Genomic DNA, 22,487 nt, shown 5'->3' on the forward strand with positions numbered 1-22,487 from the left:
CCCCACATACTGGGAGCTGCTTTCCATCAGGGACTGTAATGTTCGTCTTCACATCCTAGCACCTAATATATGCTCGGCACAGAATACAATCTCAGTTGAAAAGAACCAACAAATTAAAACAAACTTTTAATAAGCAAATGAGTAACCAAGGATTTTAACAGTTTTCAAATTCCCTATCTTAGAAGAAGTGAGGACAATTAGAAGCAAGGTCCTCATCTATAATGAGGATGAAGAAAAATTACATAAAAGTTCTTGAAAGAATCTATCGTATTTTCAAAAACCCCATAGTCCCCTGATTACAGAGAAACAAGTGAGCAGATGTGTCACCAAAGAGATTATTCATTTTAAACCAGAGATTCTTAATCTGGGGTTCCCAGAATCAAGGATGCATATGAATCCCCTGAAGTTGTTAGCACAATTTGGGAGACAGGGGGAGTTTCATGTGTGTTTTTCTAGGGAGAGTCTGACACAGATTGGCAAAAATATTTTCCCTGTGTGACAGAAATAGAATTTGAGAAATCCAAGGATAGGACTGAAGGCAGCAAAAAACCTGAAGATTCCAGTATTATATTGCAGATACTCATTTGCATCTGGGTTAAATGCTTCTTCCTTAAACTACTGAGGCAACAGAAGACCAAGTAAACTTCAGATTTATGGAAAGCCATCAGAAGACACAAGCTCAGTGGGAACTTCTCAGAACCAAGTTCATCATCAGAGTAATATCATCATTTAATGAGGGAGGGAGGATCTTAGAGGACAGTTTCATCTGGTGGTAAAGCCAAAAACAGGAATTTCCTTAAGGAGAAAACAACAGAGAGTTTACCTTTTCATGGTTTTCGATTAAGATTTCCACAACGATGTTCTGAAACTTCAAATCCATGATGGCAGCAACAGTTTCTTCCTGGGGCCTCATCAAAGTTGGTCCAAACACCACTCCCAAATTTGCCACAGTCATTAAGTTCTGCTTGGAGTGATGTGAAACACTAACATAGACGTGGGGGGAAAGATAGGTCTCCAGTTAAAAGAGAGGCAATAACTGAGGAATGTACATTATTCTCCAACTCTGTATTTCGTTAAAAACAAGGAGTCAAGAAGGGTTGCCTGGGTGGCTCAGTCGGTTGGGAGTCCAACTTCGGCTCAGGTCATGATCTTGCGGTCAGTGAGTTCAAGCCCCACGTCGGGCTCTGTGCTGACAGCTCAGAGCCTGGAGCCTGCTTCAGATTCTGTCTCCCTCTCTCTCTGCCCTGCCCCCACTTGCACTGTCTCTCTCTCAAAAATAATACAATACAATACAATAAAAAAAAAAAAAAAAAGGAGTCAAGAGACTCCACTGTCCTCAATGTCTCAATGTCTGAAATAACAGGATCTGACAAGACCCTAGATGATGAGGCCCCTGCCTACCTTCCTATTACTCTCTTTGTGACACCCTGCTCTAACCACAATGGCGTTCTTAACAAATCTATGTTTATGCTAGGCTTATGCCCCTCAAAGATCTTCATTTACTGTTGCCCTCTATTTAGAATATCCTCTCCTTCCCCAGACATGTATACCCTTGGCTTCCAGTAATGACCAGACTGTATGGCACTCTTGCAAGAACTGGCTTCACAAGCACCCAGAACTTGAGCACCCGCATTCACCCCTTTGGCCCAATACATTGTGCACTGAGCAACCTGGACAACTGTTCTCACAAGCCCTGACACTTAATTCAGACCTCAATTCAAAGGTCTCATCCTCCAGATACCTTCCATGATAACCCTCTTTGTAGTCTTACACCCAATATATATTCTCTAACCCCTCGCTCTATTTTGTTTTTTTTAATCACTTATCTGAAATTATTTTGTATTTTTATTTGTAATCTGATGATGATTTTTTTCCTCTTAGAAAGAAGGGACTTCATGAAAGCTGGGAATTTGTCCATCTTTGTTCGTCTATGTATCCACTAGCACCTAAAAAAGGCATTCAGGAAGTATATGTTGAATGAACGAATGGCTATACCAGTAGTAGGACACTTGGCAGGTCATAATATTCCCTGGCCTTCAGTTTCTTTTTATGTAAACTAAAAATAAGTAACAAAATAAAAAAATAAATTCTAAAACAGCATTTTTCAGCTTCCACTTACCTCTAAAATTCTATAATTATAGTGATCTAAGAATCATTTATATTTGAAGAAAGGACTAATTTTTCCACTGAGTGATTAGATTTTGCTTGCTTTTTAAAGAAGGAATAAAAAATAGAATGGATCATATGAAATTACTACCTATTACTGGATTAAACAAACTTCAAGGACATGTTCAAACTTAGAGTTAGGTAGGTGTGAAACCAGGCTAAATTCGCTGACAGACTTATAATCACATTTCCAGAATCTGTGTACAGGGAAGTGTATAATATTCTCTTCTTTTACTTCCAATCAAACCCCAAGTTGCTGGCAGTGATGTTAAGAAAATAATTATACGACTTCACGAAAGCATCATATTTCAATGGTCTTGTCCAAGACATACACAGTGAGTCAAATGTCCAGCCTGCCTTTCCAGGCGTGGCCCCCGGTATTGTGTAGACAGCCCCACTTCCAACTGTTACAAATCCAAGAACCCTTCACAGCACCCAGAGTGAAACAGAAAAAGTTAGAAGGAAAAAGAGGCTTACTTTGTTAAGTGTTTCACCAAAATATCCAGCATTTCTTTATTTTTCTCTGGCAGTTTGTGTACCAAGAAATGGATAGCATTGACGCGAGATTCTGGGCTTCCACTTTCTTTAAAAAAAAAAAAAAGAAGAAGAGAAAGAAGAAAAAAAAAAACAGATTACTCAGAATCAAATACAGTCCTAAAAATCAACCATTACAAAGGTTCATCTGTTCTACATCTTTAAACAGAGAATTTAAATGTATTTTGCCACTTCTCGAGAGAAAGAGAGAGAGAGGAAAGCTATCTTTTGCCTTATTCTCCTTAGTCTCTGAGCCTCTCCTATGAGGTAATTTCTATGCGAACGCAATTAGTGCCTCTCCCTGGGGTGATGTTTGAGAATAGAGGGCTACTCCAGCTTCTCATCCTGGCACGCTACACTTCCAGTCTGCCCGTCACTTGAAGGAGTTCAGTCACTGGCTCACTGCCCCCACGATGGAATGCAAGTAAAACATCAGCAGATAGATTCTTCCCACTTACCGGTTGCATTTTCTCTCTCCAAAAGATACACTGAAGCCCTAACTTCCAGCGGCTCAGAACATGCCTGTTTTAAAATGTGCGTGGTGTTTGTTTTCACCAGGTATGGTAAGACACACAAACATAGAAACGACTGACTTCAAGGAAGAAGTTTATACTCACACATCCCTAGAAACAGAAGGCACAGGACACCCTGGCTGCGCCAGGGTCAGGAGTGGGGCAGAGGGAAGAAGGGGAAAGTGTGGTCAAGGGGCTTTATTGTGGTTTCCATGTGAAGGAACAGGTGAGGCAGAGTTAGAATGACTGGTTGGCTTGAATTCTTTCAGCAGGCTCTGAGGTACAGGGGCTGTGCTCAGATGTCTGGTACCTGGCCCTGATTAGGGCAGGAGAATACTGACTTGGAGTGTAAGAGCCCAAAAGACAGAGTTTGGAAGAGAAAAGGGGCTCTGGTTTGGTTGGCATATGGAAAACATGCTCAGTTTCCTATCTCAAGGAATTGGTTAGCCCCAGGAGAGAAGGCTCCCCAGGGTCAGTAAAGCCCCAGATGCCAAAACATCAGAATAAAGAGACATGCTTAACATAATGACCTTATTTGGGAATAAGGTCATTGCAGATGACATCAGGTCAGATCAGACAGATCGTTTCGGAGTAGGGTGGTGGTTTAATCTGTCTGGTGCCCTTGTAAGAAAACAAAGACACAAAGGGAAGATGGCCATATGATGGCCAAAGGGGAGAATATCATGTGACAATGGAGGCAGAGATTGGAGTGATGTGTCCACAAACCAAGAAATGCCAAGGGTTGCTGCAAACCACCATATACTGGAAGAGGCAAGGAAACAGCCTTCCCTGGACCCTTTAGAGGCTGGCCCTGTCAACGTACACCTTGATTTTGGACTTCTATTCTCTAGAATTGTGAATGAATGAATATTATTTACTTACTTACTTACTTACTTACTGATTGATTGACTGACTGTTGTAAGCCATTCAGCAGCCCTAGAGAACTCACACATTCACTTTATCCCTTAGACTTTGGAATGGATTATCCACAGCTTTTATCAGCAATGTGCCCAAATTCCCTTTATTGTGTTCTTAACCAAAAATTATCAAACAAATCAATAAAATGCTTATTATAGAGAATTCCACTGGTGTTTTCAGGGATGTCAAAGAAGTGATTGATAAAAATTCAGTGATCAGTTACTGCAGCAGAAAGGACAGTGACAGACTGCTTGGAGGTTCACAGAGAATTGACTGCAGCAGCAGAGGAAGGGTTTCAGGTAAGGGAGAACATTTGAGTTGGGTCTTGAGCATTGAAGAATTTGAGGAAAAGCAGAACTGAGGCATAAGGGGCACATTCCAGATTCTGCAAACAGTATGAGAAAATACACAGCCTATTGACAGAGAGCACTTCAACCTTATAAGAAGTCCAACACCAAACTTTGGTTTATAAAAGCAAATTTGAAGAATCCATCTTCCTGTTGGTTCTAAAGTAGTCACTGTGAGTAAGGCTGGGAAAAGAGACAAACAGAGTTAAATTTGGGGAAGACATACCTGACATTTTTTGGAAGATGGATTAGAATGGGGTAAAAAAAAGCAAATTAGGAGGGAAATGCTATCTGAGCAAGAAGTGATGAGGCAGGAAGGGGGACGGGAAGTAGAATTACAAGGAAGGAAGTAGAGCGAAGAAGCACAGCCTGCAAGCAGGATTTAGAACTGCTTCTTCCACCTGACAGAAAGTGGCCATGAGCAAGGTACCTAACCTCTCTGGGCCTCAGTTCCTCCTCTGCAAAATGAAGTTAACAATACTATCTCAAAAAGCCATTATAGGATTCAGTGACATAACACCTGCAAAGCACAAAACTCCACAGGAACAAACAGGCGCCATCATCTCTATTGTTTGTATTACTCTTACTGAGTGAGAGCTACTACGGAAGAGGCAGAATGACAGCATCTAGCCTCAGACTGGCTGCAGATCAAAGGAAGAAGGCAAAGATGACCACTGTTTCACGTCTGGGTCATGTGATAGTATGGTCAGTCCCACTGACAGACAGGAGCAGAGGAGACGTCGCCGGTTTGAGGGGAAAGATGATGGTTGGGAGTGAAGGAGGAAGGGATGTTCAAGGGCCTGGTATCTAACTGGGAGCTGGGAACGGTAGGAGGTGTTAGAGATAAAGGTAGCAGTGTTCTTCAGAGGGAGTGGCCTCCAGCACTCGGCCAAGGCTGCCCAACCACTCCAGAAAGCTAAGAGGGCCCTGCTGGGAAAACATCTCCAGAGGGGTGCACAGGAGATGCCAACTGGGGGCTAAGCAAAGCACAGGAGGAAGAAGAAGAGGAAGGACCAGGAGGTTCACTGTCATTAGAAACCGAAGTGAGAAGAAACGTGCAAGGCCTGGGTAGCCAGTGGTATCAATAGTTAACAAGGGACTAGGGAACAGAAAGACCAGGAGGAGAGCCCAGACACCCACCTCTAAGTTTGCCAGTCGGGATCCCCTCTTTAGTAACACAAGAAGGCTAAAACATGGGTGGCTGGAGGGGACAGAGAAAGCAGAATTTCAGACCACTCGTTCAGAAAACCAAGAAATGGAAGGGAAAGGGGAAGAAAGGTAAAGCAGATCAAGAAATAGGAATTTGTTTTTTATCGAGATATAACTGAGACGTAACATTATGTTAGCTTCAGTTATACAACATGATTTGATATTTGTATATAATCCTAGATATATATCTAGTTAATATCCATTACCACACAGTTATAAATCCTTTTATAAGAACTTTCAAGATTTACTCTCTTAGCAACTTTCAAATATGCAGTATAGTATTATTAACTGTAGTCACCATGCTGTACATTCATCCCCATGATTTATTTTATAACTGAAGTTTGTTCTTTTTATAACTGATGTTTGTTTCCTTTCAACTCCTTTAACCCATTTTGCCCACTCCCCAGCCCCCACAGCAACCACCAATCTGTTCTCTGTATCTATTAATTTGCTTGTTTTCGTCTTTTCTAAGATTCCTCATATAAGTGAGATAATATGGTTTTTGTCTTTGCCTGATTTAGGGAATTTGCTTCTTCAAAATGATAATGGTTTTACTCTTTGCTTCTTGTAAAAACTAAATATTGGCTCTGTTAAAATGTCAGAAAATGTAGATAAAAGAACTTAGTAAAAAAAAAAAATCACTAATAATTTGAAATACATATAGTTGAGAAAGAATTTACAATCAGACTATGGAGAACTATCAATCAATCAGAAAAGAAAGAGACAGCCCAAAGAAAAATAAGCAAAAGACTGGAGGAGGAATTTCACGAAAGACATTAGCCAATAAACCAATAAAAATATGAAAAAGTGCTAAACCTCATTATTTATCAGGGAAATAAAAATAAAACCACAATGAGCTACTACTTCTCACCACCAGAATGGCTCTAAATGAATAAAATACTAAGCTCTGGCAAGGATATGAAGTAACTGGACCTGTCATACTCTAACTACATGGGAACAATGAAATGGCACAATCACTTTGGAGAACTCTTTGGCTATGCCCCCTGAAGTTGAACACACACATTCCAACCCACAGCCCAAAAATTCTACGCAAAACCAGGAGAAATGCATATAAATTTTCACTGAAAGACATACATTAGAATGCTCATAGCAGTAACACTCTTGTTAACTCCCAAAGTGAAACCACTCAAGTCTCCATCAACTGTAGAACAGATAAATGCATTGTGGTTATGTTCATACAATGGAAACCGGTACCACAAGGAGAGTGAATGAACTGTTGATTCACCCCACATGGATAAAATGTCACAAGATGAGCAAGAGAAGCTGAATGCAAAAGAAGAGATTCCCATTTACACACAGTCAAATGCAGCAATCCTAACCTATGGAACTATGGTATCAAAAATCAGGGGCTGGGCTGCCTGGGTGGCTCAGTCGGTTAAGCATCCGACTTCGGCTCAGGTCATGATCTCACAGTCCGTGAGCCCGAGCCCTGCATTGGGCTCTGTGCTGACAGCTTGGAGTCTGGAGTCTGCTTCAGATTCTATGTCTCCTTCTCTCTGACCCTCCCCCGTTCATGCTCTTTCTCTGTCTCAAAAATAAAAAAACATTTAAAAAACATTTTTTAGTAAAAAAAAAAGTCAGGGGAGTGCTTACATGCCATAGTGACTGTGTGAGTATTAGGAAGAGCTTCTGGAACTATGAAATGTCTTACTTCTTAATCCAGGGCTGATAACATGGCTACCATTAATTGGTAAAAAAAAAAAAAAAATCATTAAGCTATATATTTATTATTCATGTATATTTCTATTATGTTTCAACAAAAAGTTCACTTATATTAAGCTACTCATAATAAATTTCATCCTTCCCAACTTAGGCTGACAAATTTTAGGTTTATACCTTTCATAATTTTGTTTTTGTAACAAAACGTGCAAACAGCCTATTTCATTTAAAATACCATGGACATCTCTCCATGTCATTAAAAGGAACACAACACCATCAAATTCTATGAACACAGGAGTTGCTTCCAGTGATTGTAAAGGTAAGCCTGTGCCAGTTTATACTTCCAACAGTAATATTTTAGAGTGAGGAATGAGATTTCACAGCACAGGACACAGTTATTGCTAAAGACAAAGGAAACAAAAGGCTAAGAAATGAAAAGGCACCTGATAAAGTAGAAAATAATCAAATCATATTACATAATAAAAACTCTTAGATACAGACTAAGTTTCACTGAAAACAAAAGTATAACTATCTAAAGACTTGGGTAAGGAGTATCACTCAGTCTTGAAAAAGGATGAGCTCATGTCATGTGCAACAACATGGATGGACCTAGAGGGGTGAACAAATCAGAGTAAAACAAATACCATATGATTTCACTTAAGTGTATAAACTAAAAAACAAAAACAAACGAACAAACAAAAGATGCAGAAACAGACTCATAAACAAAGAGAACAAACAGGTGGTTTCCAGAGGGTGAGGGGGTGGGGTGGGAGATGCGCAAAACGGGTGAAGGGAAGTGGGAAGTACAGGCTTCCGGTTATGGAATGAATAGGTCACAGGGATGAAAGGCACAGCATAGGAGAAACAGTCAATGGTATTGTAATAACATTGCATGATGACAGATGGTAGCTCCATTTGTGATGAATATAGCATAATGAAGAGACTTGCTGAATTACTATGTTATATAATTGAAACTCACATCACATTGTGTGCTAACTATACTTCAAAAAAAAAACCCCACAAATTACGTGATTAATTACAATCAAGTTTCTTATCTAGACTTAAAACCAAGGTAATGCCTTATCAAATCAAAACTGGAGAAAGATGAAATGAATTTTTAAAAAATAACATTTTCCTGGGGCACCTGGGTAGCTCAGTTGGTTAAACATCAGATTCTTGATTGCCAGTCAGGTCATGATCTCATGGTTCAGGGTTCAAGCCCCACACTGGGTTCTGCGCTGACAGCACAGAGCCTACTTGGGATTCTCTCTCTCCCTCTTTCTCTGCCTCTCTCTCAAAATAAATAAGCTATGAATGAATGAATGAGTGAATGAATGAATGAATGTATGTATGTAGGGGGGAAAAACTAAAGTTGGGACTCTGAAAAATAGTAAAAATATTCCAAAGGAATAAAAGGATAACCGCCAACAGTAAAAATTTTATACATTCAAAACTGAAAATTTTCCAAAATTTTGCACTAAAAAAGCTACTTCTAACTCATGTTGTCTATTGCGTCATTAATAATCTTTTTTTCCCAAAGAAAATCTAATTTTAATATTTGGGGATTTACTACTTATTCAGAAACACAAGCTACAGAAATCATTTCCCACCCTCTCAGAAAAAGGTTCTTCATTTCTAAAAATAGAATTGGTTTTGAAATTAGAGTTAGAGCCTTCCACTTCCTTCTTTGAGTGCCCCTCCCACATCCATCTAATTTGAAATCACACACACTTTTTTCAAGTATGCATTTTTTTCCTCTTTCAAAAAGAAGAATATTTGGAAGTAAGGCTTTTAAAGTAAAATTACTTTTTTCTCAAAACATTGCTTCATTTTGACATTAATCAGAAATCTGTACTAAATAGGCATTTCATTTCCAAGTGGCTACAAACTAATAATAACTAAGGTACTCAAGAAAAGCTTTCTAAATGATAAATTATATAATTAGATAAATTATGTTCAGTTGTTTATGCTCTATGCATTTCATTATGTTTTAACTTATATAAACTATATAATGACAGGAATACCATTTTAAAAATCTAGAATACTGAATTAATCATAATACCAAATTCCTAACATATGCCAGGAAATTAGTTTACTGTAATAGCAAAAGCATTTTTTACAATTGTGGAGCTAGAAATCAGCATCCACAACACTTAAGGTCTATGTGCTTAGGATGCTGTGCCAACAAAAGAGACTGAAAAAGACAGGATCACAGCTTACTGGAGCTTATCAAAGCTACCCAGGCAGATAAATGTTAAATTATTTCAATATTTAAATGTCATAAGTCAACAGTACTGTAATTTTAGGAAAACATTAGCAGTAAATATGCAAACACTTCCCCAGGTGCCTCACTCAACAGACATCAAGTATTCCAGTTCTTCTGTGGGAGACCCTATCCACTGAGAAATGAATGTATCAGGCTAAAATAGCTGAATATCATTAGGCATTCAGTTCCTTTAATGTCCAGGTTTCAAGTCTTTCCCAACCAAGACCACATGATTTTCCTGCTTCCTATGCAAGTTTATCAACAAGAATAGAACATTCCAGTTAGGCAAATACCAGTGTCCTGGATCCCGTAATAGTTGTATTTTTCATCATAAATGACTTAAGAACTTTGTGATTATGATTGTGCTTCCCAAGTAATCTGACTACAGAAAGAAAACATATAGAACATAGCAAGACAAGTGTTCTTGTTCGGGGGTAAATATTTTTGTGTGATGCCATATTAGGCATCCAAGCTACAGCTGTCATTCTCAAACTAAGCTTAACATGAGTCCAATCCAGAATGGGTCCAATTTTTATCAATATGATATAGCAAGGACTCTGAGCCTGGAAGACTAACACATAGACCATGGACTGCAACCTTCCCAGAAGTAAGAAATGCCATAGAGTTAACACCTTCCGGTAGACACCCCAGCCTTCCGCAGGTGGGCACATCTTTTGCATTCCTGCACAGACCAAGTAAACTGTGTTTTCATCTTACGAATTTCTATACTAAAAGCTTATTACATTTTCTCACAAGATAGATGTTGTGAAGTAATAAGAAGTATATATATTAGTCTCTGTTTCTGATTCTTGACATAGAGCTTCTGAAAGCCTTGTAAATACGAGTGCTCAGAGAATCTTCTAATATTTAGTCTTTGATGCTAGTTCCTGCCACAAAATTCCTACAACCCCCATAATTTCTTAAGTGATAGGAGTATTTGAAACTGAGCTCCTATGTCCCTTGGAATTTCCTGGGTGCTATGATCATCTTTTGTTCTAATGAGGTGACTTTTGGTGGGCTCCTAGATGGGGGCTGGTAATCAGAAAGACCAAGCTATAACATGAAGCTCAGAATGTTCAGCCCCACCTCCCATTCTCCAGAGAGGGACAAGAGGCTGGAAGTGGAGTTCACAATCCATCATACCTACATGATGATGCCTCCATAAAAACAGTAGAGTCTGGAGAGCTTCAGAATGGGTGAACACATGTACATGTCCAGAGGGTGGAGCACCCCAACTTCTCAGGGACAGAAGTCTCTGCACTCAGGACACTTCTGGATCTCATCCTATGTATCTCTTCACCTGGCTTTTCATCATATCCTCTAGCATATCTTTCATTATATAATAAGCTGGAAAATATAAGTTTGTGTTTCCCTGAGTTCTGTGAGCCATTCTAAGGAATTATCATACCAAAGGTGGAGGTTGTGAAACTCTGATTTCTAGTCAGTCAGAAGTCCCGTGGAAAACCCAGGAGTTGTGACTGGTGTCTGAAGTGGGGCAGTCTTGTGGGATTGAGCCCTGACCCTGGGGGATCTGACACTACCTCCAAGTAGACAGAATCTGAACTGAATTGTAGGATGCTCAGCTGATATCACAGAACTGGTTGGCATGGGGAAAATATCCCACACAGTTGGTGACCAGAAGTGTCAGAAGTGAAGTATTGCGTGCACAAGCAAAAGCGAAACAAAGGAGTGGTTTCCCTAAGACCGATAAACTCTAGTTCCTTTCGGCAATTTCAGTTAATTCTCTCAGCTGAGAGGGTTTAGTTAACTCTCAATTTTCTCTAAAAAAGAAAAAAGAAAAAAGAACAAGAAAAATTAATTTCCTAAGGCATCCAACACTGAACAGTCAGTATTTTTTTAAGAATGAAGAACAAAAACTGTTTGTCTTTTGTGGTGACAAAAATCAAATGAAATTCCTATTTGTATCATGCACTCCAGAAATTAACCCATGGGTTCTGAACAGAAGTCTACAGGAAAAAAAAAAAAAACAAAAACAAAAACCGAGAGGGAGAAAATAAAGGGACCGAGGAGAAACCTTCAGAATTCTCAGCAGGGAGGGCAGAAGAGACCATCTCAATAGCATAGAACAGATGGAAACCACCGCACATGACTGGAAGGAATCAAAAATTAGTTTCTGTGCTGGTGTGAGAGGCGGTAACAAAGACTGGCAATGCTTGGTAATTTTAGCAGTCAGCTCTGCTAACAGACACTTTCGCACATCAAGGTAATCTCTGCCGTTGTCAATAGAAAATGATAACTTGACCGCAATCCCCATTTCCCAACAATATTCAGAAGAGGAGACTAATTTTGGCCACCTGCCTTCTGTAACGGTTTCATGCAATACTTGAAGGTAGCTGTGAGGAAGATTAGAGAATTTGTGCGCACACTCCTTCCTAAGTGAGGCACTGTGAGTAAAGAGAGGGGCACTCACAGAGATTCAAATAACAAAGTCTACACTCGGAATGTTGGATACACCCATTGAACACATGTACTTTTTCTCATTAAATAAGGTAACTACAGGTCCCGTTCCACCTGCAATTCCACTTGGGTGAAAATACATGCCAATAATTACAGCAGCTACAGTATTTCTTTGAAACAGGCCTGTTACTCAAATCATTGTCAAGACTCTTTTACAGCATCCCCAGAAAGTCAGGAGGCAAAACACAAGGTACAGGTCTAGTAGGGGATGATACAGTTTATATTTATGCAATCTCTTCTACCACATTGTTCAAGCACAGTCTCGACAAACTCCTTAAACTCATTTCCTACCACCATAGACTTCATTACCACTCCTAAGTCCTCGCCTCTTAGGAAGACTTCATCTGGCAAACAACATTGACTTAGAATTTCAAACACACTGGCTTCAATTATAAGGCGTGATAATCATAATGACACTAACTTGTGGTAATTTAAAACCTTTTTCCATAATCACTTTATCTTTCTCCAATTCTCAAAGGAGTCTAGATTAAAACTGGCACTCTTCTGCTTTTTCCAGTCTCTAAGGCGAACAACATGAAACAATTGTCCTCCAACTAGAGTTTAATTTCTCTTTCCCCAGTTTGCCAAAAATGCCACAGGGAAGAAATCAAAACAACTAAGTCTTTGCTTGAGTTTTTGCCAAGAAAATTTTCCCCCACTTCCTTGATCATACAAATTCTCTTAAAAAAAAAAAAAAAAAATCCTCTTCCACGTGAAAACAAAAGTGAGTAGAACCACATTTTTGCTTTTTCCGAAGGCCTATTTTATATGTACAGTCTAGCTGGGCCTACACATTGCTTCCTTCTGTAACACACTAGGAACCTTTACACTGGCTGGACCAAAGACCTCACAAGAAGATAACATTTAAAGCAATGTTCGGGCAGCAGTAACATAGGACCCAAAGGGATTACTCTGAATTTTTCAACAGATTAAACTATGGAATACATCCAAGGGGGGGGGGGTGGGGAGGAAATGAAAATACGATTATAGCTACTGTCGGTGCACCTGTGAAAACCAATACTGCAGGTTTCAGCCAGTGGAGCTTGGGTTTTGAATTTTAAATAAAGATCCCTATAATCTGGCAAGTTACTTAACATGTCTCAACCTTCATCTCCTTAACTATTAAATACCTAGCACCAATGTATTTCAGAAGACTTTGACGATTAAACACCACGTGTCAAACACAAAAACTTAAGTGTATGAATAGAGAGAAAACAAGACAGCTTCAAATGATTATGACTCACAAAAAATTTAATCACAAATTAAAATTCTACCGACTATAGGCCTTTTTTATTTAACATTTTATCACATATAATTCACTCTCTATCAGATACTGTGTGGGCTTCTGGCATTATCTCATAATACTCCTTCTGCCTGTAATTTCCATCTAAATATCTTTCTATATGAAGCCATTTCCAACCTGCTAATCTCTCCAAATCTGCTAATCTTCCCCAACCTTCTGCAAGTTAAATACTTGTGTGTTCCCACAACGCTTTGTTCATGCCATTACTATATGTTTTATGGGACAGTGGGAGGTGCGTGTGCCCAAATACTTGCTAGAGAATTGACTCCTGAGGGCAGAAATCCTTTCACGGTTCCATGTACCCAGTATCTACCAGTGACTAGCACACAGTAGGCAATAAATAAATGTGAATGAATGAATGAATGAATGAATGAATGAATGAATGAATGAATGAATATATTACTTGTCCCTCTTTTTCACCCTCTAAAAGAACAAACCAAACATCTTCTGAAGTGATTTCTATTTTTAACACAGATTACAAGAACACAAAGTTAGATTTTTCACATGGAAATTTTAGTTTAAACACACTGTCAACCATGCAACTGTCTCTGTACCTCTACATCATACTTACTGGCTGGAACAATGAAATCTCCGTGTAACTCATAGGTCATAAGAGGCTCTGGAAGACTCCTGTATGAAAAGGACAGCTCAGAATTACCAAACAGATCACTATACTCTTTGTGCTCATTTTTTATAAAAGGTTATAAGTATGATATGCATTTATCATTTACTGTGTAAAACTTCCCTAGGAAACATTTTTACATATCAAAAAGATACATAAATCCAATGGATTACCTTATAAAGCACTATTTGCATCAGGTACTACCAAAGCTTAAGCAGCCACAAATCCCTATCAGATCTAAGCACATAATATTTCATATTTAATCTTGGAAAGTACCTTTATAAATATCTGATTTTTTACATAAAACTTCCTTCCACATATTAGCTTATTTAGAGACAAACATTCAATGCAACCAAATGTAAGCATAAAATTCTGAAAATCATCTCTAGAATATTAACTGAAGACGTTACAAAATATGTTAAAAAGTTTAAACAAATATCATAACCTCTCCTCTTACATATCTCTAGTATAGAAACATGATATCCACTTTTGGCTTATGCATATGAAACAATAAAAGATATGATGTAAAATACATGACAACTTGAAAATTACACATATAATTTTAATTTTCTACCAAGCAGATTACACAAATGGTAGTATATTTTATCCTGTGGTCAAAAGAATGCTACAATTCACTCAACTTTTATACATTATCTTAAATTTTAGAAGACCAGATTTCTGTACTCTATAAAAACACTTCAAGAACACTAAGACAAGTATCAATCTGCACAGTCTTTCTGGAGGGCAATCTGGCAAGATATTAAAAATCTTTAAAAGGTTTAAATCGTGTAACCCGGAAATTCCTCTTCAAATACTCAAGAAAAAAAAAAATCAAAGACACACACACACACACACACACACACACACACACACACACACAAATTTAAGACATTGACAAAAGATATAAGAAAAATGTAGGGATAAAGAAGTTCCTTTCATACTTATAAAAAGGACAATTAACAAGACAACAATCCTAAATGTTAACAAATCTAATAACAGGAGCTTCCAAATACATGAAGCAAAAACTGAACTATTAGGAGAAACAGACAAATCCACAACTATGGCAAGAGATTTAAATACCTCTCTGTTTTAATAAGTGATAAGACAAGTAGACCAAAAAAAATCAGTTAGCTTTATTCACATCTTCTGTATCCTATCAACCAATTTTATCCAATTGATATGTCCTTCACCTAAATGCTAGTCCATCCAAAAGCAGCAGTAAACACATTCTTTCCCAGCACACATGGAACATTTATCAAGATAAACCATTTTTTAGGCCATCAAACAAATCTTTCTTGATAAATTTAAAAGGTTCAATTTACACCACCTATTTCTCTGATTACAATAAAAAATGAATTAAAAACCAGTAACAGAAAGATATCTGGAAAACCCAAAAGATAGGGAAACTAGAAAGTATTTTGAGCAAAATGAAAATATAACATCAGAATTTAAGGGACGTTATTAGTAAAGCAGTATTTAGGGGTAAATTTATATCATTCAACACCTATATAAACAGAAAGATCTTAAACCAATGACTTCACTTTCCATCTTAGAGAGCTAGAAAACAAAACAAAAAAACAAAAGAGTAAATTAAACCCCAAATAAGCAAAAGAACAGAAAAAATATAAAGATCAGAGCAGAAATCAACAAAAAGATAACAAGAAAAATAGAAAACATACATGAATCCAAAAGCAGTTCTTTGAGGTAATCAATGAAAATAATAAATCTAGGCAGAGTAATTAGCAAATAAAGGAGAAAACACAAATTACTGATGCCAGGAATGATGGAATGGTAGAGATAATTGTAAAACCACTGTAGGCTCTAAAGATAGTTAAAAGAAAATAAGGGAATAGCATGAACAATTTTATGCCCACAAATTCAGTAATTTAGGTGAAAGAATAAATATCTTGAGAGACACAAACTACCAAAGCTCACTCCAGAAGAATCAGGTAACACATCTACTGAAGAAACTGAATTTGTAGTTAAAAATCTTGCCAATAAGAAAACCCCAGGCCCAGATGACTTCACTGGTGAATTCTACCAAAATAATAATACCAATCCTATGCAAATTCTATGCAAATTCCAGAAAATGTAAGAAGGAATACTTTCTTACTTGTTCTTTGATGTCCCCACCCTAGTACCAAAATTACAGACATTACAAGAAAGCAACAGACCTTAATACTTATGAATATAGATGCAACTATTCTAAATAGAATCAGCAAAGTTCAAATTCAACAAGATACATAAAAGGATAATACATCATGACCAAGTTGGGTTTACGGCACAAATGCAATACTGCCTTAATATTAAAACAAAACTCAATTCAATTTGCCACACTAGCAAACTAAAATAAAAAAAACTGTATGATCATCTAAATAGATAATTCAGGGGAAAAAAGAGCGCTTTTCCCACAAATGGTATTAGAATAACTGGGCATTCAAATTCAAAAGGGAACTTGGATCCATATATCGTATCTTACATAAAAACTAACTCAAAAAATCACAAATCTAAGTGTAAAACCTAAAACTATGAAACTTCTAGAAGAAAATAGAAAAGAAAACCTTGGTGACTTTGGATTAGGCAAAGATTTCTTGACACATCACCAAAAGTACAGTTCATACAAAGAAAAACTGATAAACTGCACCACATTAAAATTGACTGCCCTTTGGAACACACTATTAAGAGAATGAAAAGACAAGCCACTGACTGAAGAAACATTTGCAAAACACGTATCTGAGAAAGGACTTGTATCCAAAATACATTAAAAAATTATCAAAACAGAGCAAATGAACAAATAACTCCATTTTTTTTTTTATTGCATGAAAGACACAGACACTTCACCCAAGAAGATACAGAGAATGCAAATACACACGTAGAAAAGCTTGACATTATCAGTCATAATGGAAATGAAAAACAAAAGTACATGAGAGGGGTGCCTGGGTGGCTCAGTCAGTTAAGCATCTGACTCTTGATTTCGGCTGAGGTCACGACCTCATGGTTCCTGACATGAGCTCTGCATCAGGCTCAGCACTGATAGTGCGGAGACTGCTTGGAATTCTCTCTCTGCCCCTCCCCCACTCATGTACCCTCTCTCTCTGAAAATAAACAAACATTAAAAAAAAGTACATGAGCTACCACTATACAGCTATTACAATGGCTAAAATGAAGAAGACTGACCATATCAAGAGTTAGCAAGGGTATAAAGGAAATGGAACTCTTATACAACCACTCTGGAAAAACACAGTTCGTCAGTTTCCCAAACTGTTAAACATATATCCAACATACAATCTAGATAGACATTCCACTCCTAGGCTTGAACCAAGAGAAATATAAGTCTGCTCAAAGATTTATACAGAAAGGTTTTTGGTAGCTTTATTTGTAATAGCCAGAAGCTACAAACAACCCAAATATTCATCAGCAAGGGAATGAACCATAATAATCTGTGGTGTATCCACACAATGGAACACTAGCAACAAGAAGGAATGAACTACTGGACTTGCCACAACACAAATGAATCTCTAATTATGCTGAATAAAAGAACCCAGATTTTTTTTAAAGATGTATTTTTATTCCATTCATATGAAATTATAAAAGAAGCAAATTAATAATGTACAGTGAAAGAAAGCAGGGCAGTGGTAACCTAGGAATGAGGGAGTGAAAGGGAAAGGTGGGAGCGATAGATTCCGAAGGTGCATGAGGAAACTTTGGGGGCTAGTGGTTAGGATCACTATCCTGATTATCTTGACTGCTTTACAGGCATAAACACATGTCAAACTTATCAAAAGGTACACTATAAAAATGTTCTGTTTATTATATGTCAACTTCACTTGAATAAAGTGGTTTATAAAGCAAATAAAACAGGTGCAAAAACATATTTACAGGTTATATTCCCTACACACCACTTAGGAAACATATGCACACACACACACATAACAACTGTAGGCACATTAACTAAAACTTAAAGCCCTAGTGAGGAAAAGCTGTTTCTTATTTCCCCTCTCCCTCCCCTTCATCTCCTACGCTCTCATTTAAAGAAGAAAAATAAAAGCAATTATACCACAGCCTCAATAAAAAGAAGTAAACCTTTAGGTTTTTTTGTTTCAAAATACGGACAAGTAAAAAATGGCAAGGAAGGAAAATGACGCCTTGGCACAGAAGGAAAAGCTAAATGGTACTGGGAAGAAAATGGGGGAGGGGGGAGAGAACATTTGGAAAAGCACGGACAGCATTGCTTTTCCAATAAAAATGAACTTGTACCTAGGTATCTTCAACGAGCTACTTCTACCATTGCCATATGTGTGCTAGTCAATACAGCATAAATAGTAAGTATTAAATATTGTTGAAGTTCGGGAAGCAGTAATAAAAATGACACGTTCCCCACACAAGATGTATTATACTGAGTCACTGTATCTCTCAACTTGCCATCCAACATGTTTTGAGCTACCTCTCTTTGCCACCCCTTGGGATCTAAGAACATAAATCATAATATTTATCTAAGCAGGCATTTTCTTCCCCAAAACTTCCATTCTAGTTTCCAGGCTTTAAAAGTTCCCTCTGGGTAAAATCAGTTTACTAAAAACCTCACAAAATAGCTCATCTGTCCCCTCACCATGGGAACCCATTGTAACGAACACGTGGCTGAAAATCTAAATTATGGTCTGAAAAGATAGGCACTCAATCAGAGAGCTGGTATTCAGCCCTCTAAAACACTCAAGTAAAGAATTTTTGCCTCAAGTCAATACAAGAAACAAGGAGATGGCATACACGTATGTGCTGCACATCTTTATCTCTCTCCTAGGGTTTGAGGGGTTTGGCTATTTCCCTTCTTCCACCTCCAGCCTCCCATCCAATATGATGGCTGGGTTATTTGCGTAGAGAAGAATTCAAGAGCAATAGCTTTTGTGGTGAGAAAAGCTATATTCGACTTGTGCTATGGCGCCTTCAGTGACAAAGCTGGGATTCCAACCCACGCAGGCTGGCTCCAACCATGCTCTTGACCATCACGCTGTATTACCTCTTGTACTGAAAGAAATGCACACGCTCAGGCCATAAGCAGATAGCCAAAATACAAACTGTTTTCTCCCATTTGGTGCACCACCAGAAAAAGTATTACTTAAATCCTAATTACTGCATTTTTAGTTGCTAAAAATAACACAGGGGAAAGAACAGCAACCTAAGTTTCAAAATCTCCCAAGGCATCTGCCATTTTATGATAATCACTTTATCACATTCAGGCAGACTGTGTATATTGTTAGGAGTGAAGTTATATAATAATAGCATCTCATAATGTTGTTCTCTAGGCAATGTTTGCTTAAAAGCAGAATTCAAAAGGATAAAGCAACGCAAAGAGAGAAAAAGGCAGAAAAAGCAACACAAGACCAAGAGCGATAAGGGACTAGCTTCAGTAAGTATCAAGAACCAAAAAGAAATTTTACTTACGGTACTCAATAAAAAGATCCTCTAAGTTTATTAAACTACTTATCCCACAAGGAAAAAAAAAAAAAACTGGTGTGGAAAAGGGAGAAAAAAACATGCAATTTATTACAAAAGAACTGGATTTTTGCCCTTAGTTTCCACACCAATAACTGAGTCACCTTGGTTAATCCCTTTAACTCTAGTAGCCATGATTTTACCAAACACTAAAATGGGTTTAAAGCTCCCTCCTGGAGCGGCAGCATCCTTTGCACATCAAGTTAACATATGCAACTCATTGTATTTTTATATCCCTCTCCCTCTCCATCTATTACATGCTTTCTCAATCTCAGCACTATTGCTATTTTGTACATACGGGAGCAAGGGTGGGTTGTCTCCTGCACTGTAGGATGTTTAGCAGCCCATCACTGGCCTCCAACCATTACATGCCAGTAGCACCCCCTTTCCAGCAATCATGACTACCAAGAATATTTCCAGACATTGCCAAGTATCTCCTGGGGGATGCAAAATTTCCCCAGTCAGGAAGCACTGTCTCTGAGTGACAGGTACAGCTCTAGATGCTGGGGACACTGCAATGAACAAGACACATACGGTGCCTATCCTCAGGAAGCTTACATTCTAATCCCAAAGTGGGAGCTAAGGAGATTAATTTTGTCCATAATTCTCATCCAAGCCAGTTAGTCACCATCAGTGGCAGATAGGAAGACAGCCATAAGCACATAGGTTTAGCCTTAATTGTATCCCTTTATCAATTAGGGATATTAAGTGCAATTCTGTACTTAATACTTTAAGGGAAAAAAATTAAACAGTGGTTAAAAATATCTTGTCGAAATAAAACACTCAAAAATAGGTAATACACGTCTGAACCCACTGATAAATTTTAATTTCATTAAAAAGTGGGACAACCAGGGGCGCCTGGGTGGCGCAGTCGGTTAAGCGTCCGACTTCAGCCAGGTCACGATCTCGCGGTCCGGGAGTTCGAGCCCCGCGTCAGGCTCTGGGCTGATGGCTCGGAGCCTGGAGCCTGTTTCCGATTCTGTGTCTCCCTCTCTCTCTGCCCCTCCCCCGTTCATGCTCTGTCTCTCTCTGTCCCAAAAATAAATAAACGTTGAAAAAAAAAAAATCTTTAAAAAAAAAAAGTGGGACAACCAGATAACACAGGCCTCCTGATATAATACAGGAAAAATATGCCACCACTATACTGTATTCTTGCAATAAATCATTTTTTTTATAAAAACCTAACCTGGATCTAATAAAGCCTATAGATTTAACTGTTAGTTTACAGGAAATATGATGGCTAGAGAAACATGTTAAATGACACCATGACACAATCTGCCCTAAGATGTAGAAAATTCTATTTAAAAATGACCCAGGTTCATAAGCAAACAAACAAGAAAACGCTGAGGAAGAAAGCTGTGCAGAGGAAGGAGACTATGCAGATTAAAAGTGATTTAAAACACATCAATCAAATGAAATGTGTTGACATTACTCAAACCCTGTCGGAATTTAAGTAAATATAAAAAGACCTTTTGGGAAAAAAAAATCAGTGAAAATTCAAACATGGACTGAGTATTAGATGGTATTAATTTCGTTGGGTATGGTAACTATTTTTTTTGTCTTTCTACACTCTTTTTTTAAGTCCTTATCTTTTTCTAAGTATATACTTCAATATTTAGGGGGGAAGCAATAGGGTGGTTTAGAAAATCTTTCAAATAGTATCCAAAAAAAGTAGCAGGTAGGGAGACTGAAGAAACAAGAAGGATAGAGTGTTGGTAACTTCAGAAGCAGGATAATGGAGCCATGAGGATTCAGTATACTTAACTGTCTGTGGTTGCACAGACTTGGAATTTTTCAAATAGATGAACTACTCGACATATAAATTATATAGTGACATTTCATTCTATGTGCTCATTCAAACCCAAATACTATCTACCTGAAACACGATCCTACGTGTTGGTTAAAAAGAAACGATGCTAGGGGAGCAAAGCCATTTGCTATTAAAATCCCCAACAGAACCGCAGCATAAGAGTTTCAGTCGTGGGTCGGGGCACCTGGGTGGCTCAGTCGGTTGGGCAACCGACTTCAGCTCAGGTCATGATCTCACAGCTCCTCAGTTCGAGCCCCGCATCAGGCTCTGTGCTGACAGCTCACCGCCTGGAGCCTGCTTCGGATTCTGTATCTCCCCTTTCCCTCCCCTGCTCACACACTGTCTCTATCTCTCTCAAATATAAACACTAAAAAAAAAATAAATAAAATAATGAAAATAAGATAAGATAAGATAAGATAAGATAAGAAAAATAAAATAAAATAAAATAAAATAAAATAAAATAAAATAAAATAAAATAAAATAAAATAAAATAAAATAAAATAAAATAAAATAAAATAAAATAAAATAAAATAAAATAATTACATTCGTAGGGCACCTGGGTGGCTTAGTCAGTTAAGCATCTGACTCTTGGTTTCGGCTCAGGTCATGATCTCACAGTTTCCTGAGTTTGAGCCCCACATTGGACTCTGTGCCAGCAGCATGGCACCTGCTTAGGAGTCTCTCTCTGCCCCTCCCCCACTCACGCTCTGTCTCTCTCAAAATAAATAAACTTTAAAAAATAAAAAAAAGAATTACGATCATAATTTTTTTTCACTCTTTCACTCACTTTGTATTGTTCTTCATCTAACCTCAAGGTTTCTATCATTAAGTTCCTTTCTTCTTTATAAAAAGGGTAATCACCCATAGAGATGCTGAGCCCTATTCTAACTCTGGTCCTAAATATTTTCTGTAATAAATGCAAAACTTAAGTTTATCCTAAAACTTCAAATAAACTTCTTTAAAAATATCTTTGTATTTATGTGTTATCATTATAAGCCTCTAGGTGCAATGGTTTATCATTTTTTAAGGTTATGTATTTTTGAGAGAGACAGAGAAAGCAAGAGCAGAGAATGATGTGGCACCCAGCCTCACGGAACTGTGAAATCGTGACCTGAGCCGAATTCAAGTCAGAAGCTTGACCATTTGAGCCAC

The 22,487-nt window shown here is 37.9% G+C and overlaps 1 protein-coding gene across 3 annotated transcripts in view; it reads right to left on the bottom strand.

Annotated features, from left to right (window-relative positions):
- ARHGAP10 (Rho GTPase activating protein 10) overlaps nucleotides 1-22,487 on the bottom strand; it is a 339,539-nt gene that overhangs the window by 101,983 nt on the left and 215,069 nt on the right. For all 3 annotated transcript variants that reach the window (XM_040472772.1, XM_040472753.1, XM_040472763.1), the window contains 3 exons: nucleotides 13,985-14,043; nucleotides 2,644-2,749; nucleotides 824-983 (listed from right to left, as the gene is read on the bottom strand). In XM_040472772.1, the coding sequence (XP_040328706.1) occupies nucleotides 824-983; nucleotides 2,644-2,749; nucleotides 13,985-14,043 (325 nt within the window). The remainder of the gene's footprint in view (nucleotides 1-823; nucleotides 984-2,643; nucleotides 2,750-13,984; nucleotides 14,044-22,487) is intronic.

This window comes from Herpailurus yagouaroundi, unplaced genomic scaffold, assembly GCF_014898765.1.
Source record: "Herpailurus yagouaroundi ecotype Mexico unplaced genomic scaffold, PumYag 28, whole genome shotgun sequence".
Taxonomy (NCBI): domain Eukaryota; kingdom Metazoa; phylum Chordata; class Mammalia; order Carnivora; family Felidae; genus Herpailurus; species Herpailurus yagouaroundi.